We start from the raw sequence: 10,776 nt of genomic DNA, 5'->3' as shown, positions 1-10,776 counted from the left end.
TGGTTGCAATGTGTCATAACTCTGCATAACCAATCAGTTTGAGTACCGCAGTATAACAGTTTCCAAACATTGTATTGATACGTTTTGGAAGTCAGCCTTACTGTTTTTTCCTTATTACTACAAAAAATTTATTAAATTTGGGAAGTTTTTCCTTAATTCAGGTATAGGGCGTCATTAATTTGAGGAAGTAAATTGACTCAATATAAATAGTAATTTCATCAATATAAGTAATAATTTCCTTAAATAATTTTTAATTTTGTCAGTGCTGTTAAGACAAAGTTAAGTGCTTTCCTGGCAAATGTCGGATGTGGCGTCGCGTGAAGACTACTGCTTCTGGTTCTGAGATCGCAGGTTAGCGTCCGGTTGGAGGTGGTTAGAATAAGGTAAGTCGTTATTTCAATTTAAATATAAATTACAAATTGTAAAATTAATTTCCTATATGGAAAAACTTAAATACTCAAATACCATACAAAATGAATCGTATATATTTTTTTAATTACAATTTAAAAAATTTCAATTAAACATATAAAAAGTAAAAATATTAAAAAGAAAAATTTCTGCTCTGGGACTTGAACCTTGCATTTCTCGGCTAGCACTCCAGAGTTTTGCTCTGTCGGCCACTGCCACTGTCTGAGCGCCACGAGCAAAATGACATACTTATTCCTTTTACGGGGGATGAAATGGCAAGTAAATTTTTCCCAAAAACTAAGGAATTGTGTTTTCCTTAAACTGAGTCAAATCGTTTACTCATATTAAGGCAGCCATGTCATTGGAGACATTTCAAGGTAATATTTCCTTAGAATAATATTCTTTTTTGCTAGTATCAATGAATATTTTTTCTGGGTGGACGCGGCAGAAGTATTTTGTTTGCTGTTGTGTTGTCCCAAGAACGGACTATGAGTAATGAAGTTCGACGGTTTGTTCGATTTAAGATCTCCTAGACAGCAGCCATTGGTCGCGTAAAATCCGTGCCATTTCGGTATGAGGCACTGTTTTGGGTATAAAACACTGGGTCACTCCCAAAATTTTCAATAACAAAATTTGCGAACCTAAATAGATATTGAACCTTTTTATTACTTATATGTAGAAATTTAGCAAAAAATCGTTTATTCTCAACAAGTTTGATATATTAGGTCTGTCGGTTCGGCATTTAATTTATGTACATAGGTCAAGCAGGTAATTTGTTTAATTCAGGCATAATATAATCAAGACTATTAATTATTTGCAAGTAAACATTAATTAGAACGGCCAACATCAAAGGAAGATAATGGATGTCTGGGAGAAGTATTTTATAAGCCGTAACATGATGAGGTAAGGTGTCTGTGAAAAAATTCGTATATAAACAGGTTTTTGATACCACCCAGTGCGCTTTTCTATTTTAAAAAGTTTAAAATAGAATTTATTTTAGCACGCTTTTTGCGGCTACAAATTCTTTTTCGCTTCTGCTTTTATTTACTTTTTGTTGTGTAGTTACAGATGATTCCCCCCAACAGCACCTTTTAAGTTTTTCCAGGTATCCCACTTCGGCATCCAGGTGATTTGTATCATTAATAATAGACGATGTACTTATTTCAGGTATAATATCATCCAGTATTTCCAACTCTCTGCGGGTAAACAACAAGTCTAAGACTTTGCGAATCCCAATCATAACAACTAACATCAAAGGGAAAAGAATGGATGTTTGGGGGAAAGATTTTATCAGCCATAATATGATGAGGCAAGCTAGCTGTATGGCTGTGAAGAGATGGACTCGTTTGATGGGAACCTGTAAGGAAAGAAATTTACTATTTAAAAGTTAAAAGAAACTGAGGTATTTTAGATGTTAAGAGACATACATACATAGCTACATTGGTATATACCTACCCATGTATGAATTTTGAATAAACTACACATATAAATACCTACATATATGTATATATGCCAGATAAGGCTTCATCAAGTTAAAAATGTAAATTGCTTCCTCTCTTTCCAACCGTTTAGAGCGTGATCAAAAATGTTTTCATCAGTTTTCTCTTCGACCTTTTAACTTATTATACTCTTATCATTCTCGGTGCCTGTTAATTAGCCTGGATACCCCGAAAATAGGAGACCTTTTAACGCGCTAACTTTTTGCTAAACTCATAAATAAGTCGATTGATTGCGCCTCCCTTCTAGATAAAATTGCATTCAATGTCACTTCCGGAATACTTCGTCGTTCGGAATTCTTTAATATTATAGTACATGTGCAGAATTAGGTACGGTCTTCAATTATGGTGATTTCATGCAACCTTGTACCATTTTAATCAACTACCTATGTCAATTCTTTTCCCAGCTACACCAATAGCCATTTATTGCTCGTGTGCTACATTTTATTTGTACGTTAGTTTTACTTTAACGTTAATTTCTAGATAGTTTAAGATTTATACGTAGTCTGTAAGACTATTTGTATTCAAAAACTTGAAGTAAATAAAAGACCTTTGGTTTTTTCGTAATACCTCTCAACGATAGCTTGATGGTAAGAGAAGGAGGAAACGCTCCTGAAGTCGCCGCGCTTCGAATTCTTCCCACGACTTCCATTGCCTACGATCTCAGATGATAACATTGAAGCCTACTTTTGTTCACTGCGCCGCACCGCTGGTCCAGCTCTTAGTGAACCCATCTTGCACGATATCTTGGTAAGTCGCTTACCGCCTTACACACAAGCGGCAATCATCACATAAAACGTTTCGATTGTCGAAAAAGTAAAAATCGCGTTCTCTATAACTGAGTGTTTCCCATTAAAGGAGGCTAGCACTGAAGCTCCGCAGTCACATGGAATTTCTAGCCTGCGAACCGAAATTGCCGCTCTTTCCAAACGAGTAGGCATGCTGATCGACAACGGCAATGTTAAAAATCGAAATCGTGCAAGATCATCGTCACGCTCCAGTGCAGTGGTATTTATACATATGGCAAAGTTATTTTAAGTTTTAATCTTAATCTGCGACGTGAGTCTCTGTGGAGTTTTATTATAGCAGACGTATCACAAGCTATACTGGGTGCAGATTTCCTAGGACATCACGGACTAATTGTCGACCTTAAGGGACGGTGGGTCATTGACCGTACCACGCTACTAAAGCCTGAATGCTTGGTAACGCATTTAAAAACATCAAATGTTTCTATGATAAACACCGCGCAAAGCTTATCTGATTTTCGAAGAGAGTTTTCTGAAATGACGTGCCCAAAACCTATCGGTATTCGAACGAATACATCCGTTGTTCACCGAATCAACACGACTGGTCAACCAACCTATGCTCGGCCGCGACGTCTATCGGCGGAACAACTTGTAGCTGCACGAGAAGAATTTGAGTCTCTTATTAAACTGGGAATTAACCGTGCATCGTCAAGCAACTGGACCTGCATTTAGTAAGAAAATCCGATAGATCGTGGAGACTCTGCGGCGATTATAGAGCGCTAAAAGCTATAACGATTACCGATCTTAGAGGATTTTTCCACCCTTTTAGAAGGAAAGACAGTGTGCTCTAAAATTGATTTGCAAACTGCTTTTCACCAGGTGCTGATTCACCCGGACGATATTGCCAAAACCGCCATAATAACTCCATTTGGGTCATATGAGTTTACCTGTATGACGTTTGGGTTGCGAAATGCTGCACAAACGTTCCAGACAATATTTGTATCGCATCGAATTCCGTTGGGAGATGTTCGTTTGAATTTCAATCGTTTAAAAAATTACAACCTGACAATTAACGTAGCTAAGTCACAGTTTGGAGTATCCGAGTTGAAGTTTTTGGGACACTCCATCACAAAAGATGGCACTTGGCCCTTGCCAAGCCGCGTCGAAGTAATTACGCGTTTTAAGTTTCCAGCCGTGGCGAAGGAATTAAAACGTTTTTTAGCAATGCTTTGGATTTTTTCGAAAATTTTCACCGAAGTGCGGTATAGTACATACGGTCTCGAGCCGGCGGCGACGTACTTTGCGATCCGCCACTTTCGTTACATGATAGAAGGCCGTAACATTCTCACCATCGTATTTCGTCAAGCTTTACATAAAGTATGAGATCGGCAAGTGAGACAGTTGGACTTCATTTCAGAAATAACAACTGATATTCGACATGTGAAAAGCGAAGAGAACGTCGCCGCTGATCTTTTATCAAGCATATATTCTCTTACGGCTTGACCTATTAATTACGATGAACTTGCCGATGACCAAATCAACGATGATGGTTGAACTCGTGTTTAAAGGGTAATATTTACCATTCGCTTAAATTGAAAAGTTTTATACTGCATTTCAGTTCCAAGAAGGTTGTTTGCGACATCGCGACAGGCCCTTTCGTCATGAAGAAGTGTCGTAATCAGTTTCTTGACGCAACACACAACCCTTCGCACCCTGGAATGCGCGCTACAGCTAAACTGATGGTGCAACGATTTGTATGGCCTGGAATTCAGCACGATAGCAAGATGTTTGCCACAACCTGCGTTCAGTGCCAACGGAATAAAGTTACTCGTCATGACACGACTTTGCACCGTATTGAGTCCCCCACGACAATGCTTCGGACATCTGCGCATCGACATTGTGGGCCCATTCCTACTGTCGGATGGCAACAGGTATTGCTTGATGGTGAAGGATCGCTTTACACGATGGCCAGATGCGTTTCCGACACCCAACATGAGAGCGGCAATAATTGCTAAAACACTCCTCGGCGGATGGACCGCAACTATTGACATCACGTCAGACCTCGGCCGCCAATTTGAGAGCAAGTTATTCCGCGAGCTGATGTAATGCGTTTGCGTTTCGCACCTGCGTATTACACCCTACAACCAACAGCCGAACGGACTCATAGAGAGTTGGCATCGTTCCTTCAAAAGTGCAATTTTGTGCCATACGCTCAGCCTTTAAGCTGATTTGGGCTGTACACCTGCTGAACTAGTGTGTGGAGCCACTCTACGACTACCATCAGATTTTTTCGTGGCACACCCGGACAATATGAAAGAAGCAGAAATGGTAAAGGAGTTCCGCAAAATCATGAACGAACTACAGCCAGTATACACCGCTTGGCATACCCTCAAGAAAATCTTCATTCATGCTAAATTGGATTCATCTGACAATGTTTTTAGCAGGAATGATTCCATCCGCCCGTCTCTATCAGCGCCTTACAGAGGACTATACAAAGTCTTGAGTCGAAATGCGAAATACTACTTCGTCGAAGTGAATGAAAACAGAATCAAGGTTTCCATCGATCGTCTCAAGCCCGCTTTCATTACGCCTCCTACAACTCTCTAGGATGGTGATATTGTGTTGTGTCCTCACCATTAGCGAAAGCTAAGTCACGTAGTCTGTCTTCAACCTTAGATAGATAGATTAAGTAGAGGTATGCACTGCGACCAAATGATCTATTGTGCCCTCGACTGTTTAGAGTACCTCATCTAGTCCCAGAGAACCCAAAAATTTAAGGAGATCTCCGGGGGCTAGCGATTGTAAGACTTCATCGCTTGGCCAGAGTTGGCCCAGGTGTCTCTCCCGTCTTCTCGCAACTGCCTCGCATTCGCGAAGCAGATGCAGAGGGGTCTCCTCAGCCACATCGCAGAACCGACATAGGTCGTTAGACCAGATCCCCAACCTGTGCAGGTGACCTCTCAGTCTGCAGTGACCCGTCAGAAAGCCTGTCAATATCCTTACCCTTTCTTTGGGAAGGTTTATAATTGCTCTATACCTTGTATGGTTGTAACCTCCCAGTAGGCTTTTAGCCTGGCGTTGGCCTGCCGTATTACGCCAGTGCTGATTCCTTACTGTGTTCCTCTCCTTCCTGAGCTCTTCCTTGATTGTACTAGGTCCAACCGCTATGAAGGGCTCAGACCCTATAGGCAACGAGGCGGCTGCCTTCCTAGCTAGTCGGTCTGCTTCCTCATTGCCGACAACTCCTACGTGACCTGGCACCCAAGTTAATTGGATGTCGTTGTACTCCGCCAGGGCGTTGAGCTTATCAATACACTCAAGAACCAGAGAGGACTTGACCTCAAATGATAATAGGGCCTTGAGTGCTGCCTGGCTGTCGCTCATGATCAAAATCCTTTCATTACGATAGTTCCTACGCAGGTTAATCTCTGCACACAGACTTATGGCATAGACTTCCGCTTGGAAGATGCTTGGGTATACGCCCATGGGTACCGAAAGCTTTAGCCTTGGCCCGTGAACGCCTGCCCCAATACCTTCGGGAGTTTTGGAGCCATCTGTGTACCATTGCATTGAGCTCGCTTGTATCTGCCTCTCCAAAGAAGAGGTGCTCCAAGTCGACTTGGTGCAAAGCGCTATTTTGAATCTTCTGTCAAAGCTAACTAGTTTGGGCCTGTCGTCTCTGGGGAACAGAGCTAATGGAATTTGCGAGCCTAGCTTGTCCCTGTACCTCGATGGTAGGATTTTACCTTTACCAAAGCCTTCTCTTGCGAAGTTCAATAGAGTTCGCCTTGCTGCCTGTTCAATGGTAAGGTGCAGTGGCTCGAGCTCCAGAATCACCTCTAGCGCCACCGTCGGGCATGTGCGCATTGCCCCCGTAATGCATACACACGCCAGACGTTGAAGCTTAGCGAGGGATTGTCTCACCGTTGCGAGGGTGGTCCTCGATACCCACGCCACTGCCCCATAAGTAACTATTGGTCTAACTATCATGGTATACATCCATCTTAGGATCTTGGGACTGCAGCCCCAAGACTTCCCGGCCAGACGTTTGCAAACCATTAGTGCCCTCGTGGCTTTGCATGTGGTCGCGTCGACATGCGCCTTCCACAGAAGCCTGGAATCTAGTGTTAGTCCTAGGTACTTGACTTCGGTGGCGACGTTGACGGCGACACCATTCAAAGTGATGTTCCTCATACCTGGGAGTGTTCTTCTTCTAGAAAAGGGGACGATAACGGATTTGGAGGGGTTGATGCTCAGGCCCATACTCAAGCACCAGCCTCTCGCAAGGTTTAGTCCCCTTTGAACTATATCGCATAGAGTGCTCACGAACTTCCCCCTGGCAATAATCACAATGTCATCCGCATAACCTTGACAACGGATGCCATTATCAGTGAGGATCTGTAGAAGTTCGTCCACGACTAAGCTCCCCAGAAGAGGGGATAAAACTCCTCCCTGTGGGCAACCTCTTGTAGTTTGTAGCTGTACTACGCCGTCCCCGATGTCGGTTTCAGCTATCCTTGTGTTGAGTAACCTGACTATCCACCTACGGATGGTTGCCTGTACGTTACGTTTTTCAAGCGCCCGGTCGACACTACCGTGAGAGGTGTTGTCAAACGCCCCCTCAATGTCGATGAAGGCACAGAGTACTGTCTCCCCACACTCAAGAGCACCTTGTATATCCGTGGACAGGGCGTATAGTGCAGTGTCCGTGGACCTGCCCACTCTGTAGGCATGTTGGTCGGGGTGCAAAGGCGCTACCTTAAGGGTGTTGTTCCTAATTTCATGGTCGATGACCTTCTCCATTGCTTTTAGCAGAAAGGAGGTAAGACTTATCGGCCTGAAGGACTTAGCGAGAGAGTAATCTCTCTTACCTATCTTCGGGATAAATATAACCCGAGCTCTTTGCCACGCCTCGGGGATATGGGCGAGCGCTAAGCTCGCCCGCATGATGTTGACGAGGTGTGGCAGTAGGAACTCCTTACCTTGCTTCAGCAACACTGGACAGATGCCATCCACCCCAGGGGATTTGTACCGATCAAAGGAGTCCAAAGCCCAGCAGACCGATCGGTGGGTGATTAGTCTTCTGGCCAGCTTCCAGTCTGCAGGGGATGGCCTAGTTCTTTGGTATGGCACCTCCCTCGTGGTCGGAGTGGCATCCGGGAAGTGGGCCGAGAGCAGGGCAAGCACCCTCTCTTTTTCGTTCCCTGAGTAGGTACCACTAGCTAGCAGTATTGCTAGTTTGGTGTCAGTATGATCCCTCGCCAGGGCCTTATGTAGTCTCGCGGCTGCAGGAGTCGATGTGATGTCCTCGCAGAACTTCCTGAAGCTGCCCCGTTTGGCTTTCCTGATCTCTTTACTGTACTTAGTTAAACTGGCTGAATACTCCGCCCAAAGCCCTGTACGCTTTGCCCTGTTAAAAAGTTTTCGTACCTGCTTTCTGAGCACCGATAGCTCCCGAGACCACCAGCTGGGCTGAGCCTTCTCTTTTGGTTTCGCCTCTGGGCAGCTGGAGTGAAAGGCATCCATTATGGCGCCATTCAGTTCGTTAACGGTGCTCTCTAACCTCATATGATCGACGTGCCTGTTCTTGGACTGTATTACAGTCAAGTTTGATTTTAAATTTTCGCTGTATCGTTCCCAGTCAGTTTTCCTGGGGTTTCTAGTTGCTTGGTTTGTTCTCGCCTCCGCTCCCAACACAAATTGGATAATCCTGTGGTCCGATAATGAAGGTTCCGACGAGACCCTCCATTGGGTGACCAGAGGGCTAGCCAATCTGTTGCTGAGCGTAACGTCCAGTACTTCTTCCCTAGCCCTCGTAACAAATGTCGGTGTTTGGCCAACATTGTGGATGCTAAGTTCCTCGCTTAAAATGTACTCTAAGAGACACTCACCTCTGCGATTTGTGGCCGTGCTGCACCATTCAACATTATGGGCGTTCGCATCGCACCCCACTATAAGATGGAGCCGTCTCCTCCTGCAGTGCTCCACTAACCTCTGTACCTCTTGTGGTGGGGAATAGCTGCTGTCCCCCGGAAAGTAGGCCGCAGCGAACACCACCTCTACGTTGCTATCGCAAATGGTCAGCGACGTCTGCACTGCGACTAGGTCCTGTGTTAAAAATTCTGTAATGCAAAAGTAATCAATATTTTCTTTAAGCACTACACACGCTCTGGGCCTCTCGCAGGAGAGGTCCCAAATTACCTTGTTCCTTTTATGGTTGAGGCCCCTCACCTGGCCTCTGTAGGTCCACGGCTCTTGGATCAGTAGGATACCCAGGCCATCCGTGGCAAACCTGCTGGTGATGACCGCCGAAGCAGCCACCGCGTGATGCAGGTTGACCTGGGCTACTGCCAAGAGTCGGGGATTCATAGGTGGAGCTCGTCCAGGTCGGAGAGCTGTAGTTCGCTCTCGTTCCACTTATCAAGCTCTAGTCGCCTCAAGTCCAAACCTGATAGCAGCTCCTGCGTTGAGGGCACGTGTTCCGCTGAGGTGGTGGTAGCGGTATGCCCGAGCGTGCTTGCGGGAGCTGGTGTTTCTGCAGGTGGTGGCTGCTCCGCCGGTAAGCCCGATGTCGACTCGGCCGTCTGGGCAGCAGAGGAACCGGCGACCACGTCGATTTGAGTCTCCTGCGCCTCCGACTCCTTGCTGCCTGTTGCCTTTTGTCTCCACGGTCTTACCGTGACGAAGCTGAACCTGTAGTTTAGGTTGAAGCCAGCCCTCTTAATACTGACGTAGGACTCCTCATCAATACCTAGAAACAGCCTGAGCCCGTTTTCCTCAGTGGTGCTGGACACTACTTTCCACGCAGAAGTGTGGATACCCTCGTTCTGCGCTTTCAGTAGCCCCAGCGCAAACTCGGCGGATTTGTCGGCGCTCCTTGGGAGGAACACCGTGATGTTGTGCATCGGAGGGATATCGTCCCCTCTCTTCGTGCACATCCCGGGTACCTTCCAGCCCTCAAGTGCTGGTGCCTTCTCAGCCAGCCAGGTTGCTGTCTTCTCGTCCCTGCAATCAACGAGAAGCATACCGGACCTGAAATACACCCCGCAGAAAACCAGCGGGTGCGACCAACCTTTGAATACCTCCTCCATGATGGCATCTTGGAGTCTGGTTAGGTCCTCCGGGCTCAAGGCAGCAGCAGGGTACTCACACGGTAGCACAGCTACCCGGATGCCTTTGAGGGTCTCCGAGTAACTGGGCTGCTGAGTGGCGCTCTCCTGCACCTGTCCCTGCCCGGCCGGCCCAGCCAGGCTCTTAGGCCATGAAGTCGTGGCTGATCCCGCTGCCGTTTGGTGCTAGGTGTCTCAGGCGGAGTGATTTGGTTGCTCCCTCTCTTGACTGCGTCCCCTTTATGGCCAGGGGGTTCCCCGCTTCTCCGCCATCCGGCGGGCGCGGGTCTGTGCTGCTGTTGTTGCTGTGGCCCGCTTCTCTGCTTTGCAGCAGGTGCGGGTAAGTGTACCTGTTTATTGGGCCCGCTCTTCCACCTATCGGCAGGTGCGGGTTTGTTGCCTTTGCTGCTACGCTCGTTCTCAACCTCCATTCTGACGCTGGCCATGGCTCTGGCCTCAACTGGGGGCTTGCCCTGTTCCAGGTACCGAAGGTACCACTTGACCCCGGAGCCGCTCAAACCTTCGCGGTGTCGGTCGTCCAGAGCCCCTGGCTGACCTGGCAGAGGCATCGGAGGAGGTTTGGCCCTGCGGTTTTTCTTATTCCTCTGCTTCTGCCAACCAGACTCGTCAGAAGTAGCGGAGGCGTTGCTGCTGGGAGACCTGTGTCTACCTCTCCCTTTCCGGTTATCGCTGTCAGAGCGGCGCCGACTCTTTGAGCGCTCCCGGCTTTTTGAGCGGTGACGACTCTTTGAGCGCTCCCGGCTCTTTGAGCGGTGACGACTCTTAGAGTGGCACCGACTGCTTGAGCGATGCCGACTGTTGGAGCGGTGACTGCCCTCGGTACGGTGGCTGCTTCCTGATCTCGCTGTTACTGTGTGCCTGTAAAGAGAACTGCCGGACCGGTGTTGCGGCCGATCTAATTCGGCAGATGAATCATACAAATCTAACACATCTTCATTTGCGAAAGTACCTTTTTTGCCCCGTGCCTTGCTACAGGACGCCTCTGCACTGGTGCCT

The 10,776-nt window shown here is 46.7% G+C and overlaps 1 protein-coding gene across 2 annotated transcripts; it reads right to left on the bottom strand.

Moving 5' to 3' along the window:
* Nucleotides 1-1,139: 1,139 nt before the first annotated feature.
* On the bottom strand, nucleotides 1,140-10,526 carry LOC118735033 (electroneutral sodium bicarbonate exchanger 1-like). Of its 2 annotated transcripts, XR_004992499.1 has the most exons (3): nucleotides 8,852-10,526; nucleotides 8,542-8,772; nucleotides 1,682-1,765 (listed from the first exon to the last, which is right to left on the bottom strand). XR_004992499.1 is itself a non-coding variant. In XM_036464625.1 (2 exons), exons 1-2 carry the CDS (start codon nucleotides 8,590-8,592, stop codon nucleotides 1,400-1,402), a joined length of 417 nt encoding a protein of 138 aa, XP_036320518.1. In that variant the 5' UTR covers nucleotides 8,593-8,775; the 3' UTR covers nucleotides 1,140-1,399. The 2 variants fall into 2 exon arrangements, 1 of the variants encoding a protein (XP_036320518.1); XM_036464625.1 differs by lacking the exon at nucleotides 8,852-10,526 and having other exon boundaries at nucleotides 1,140-1,765; nucleotides 8,542-8,775.
* Between the last annotated feature and the right edge of the window lie 250 nt (nucleotides 10,527-10,776).

Source organism: Rhagoletis pomonella, unplaced genomic scaffold (genome assembly GCF_013731165.1).
Source record: "Rhagoletis pomonella isolate Grant_MI unplaced genomic scaffold, Rhpom_1.0 Rhpom_scaffold_00003, whole genome shotgun sequence".
NCBI lineage: Eukaryota > Metazoa > Arthropoda > Insecta > Diptera > Tephritidae > Rhagoletis > Rhagoletis pomonella.
This window is presented reverse-complemented; position numbering and strand designations above follow the sequence as displayed.

Bases quoted from the DNA above. Each gene is read 5' to 3' on its own strand.
- LOC118735033 (XM_036464625.1), bottom strand. From the start codon at position 8,592: ATGCGAACGCCCATAATGTTGAATGGTGCAGCACGGCCACAAATCGCA. The intron at 1,766-8,541 runs GTGAGTGTCTCT...CTTTCCTTACAG, and splicing joins CACGGCCACAAATCGCAGAG to GTTCCCATCAAACGAGTCCA.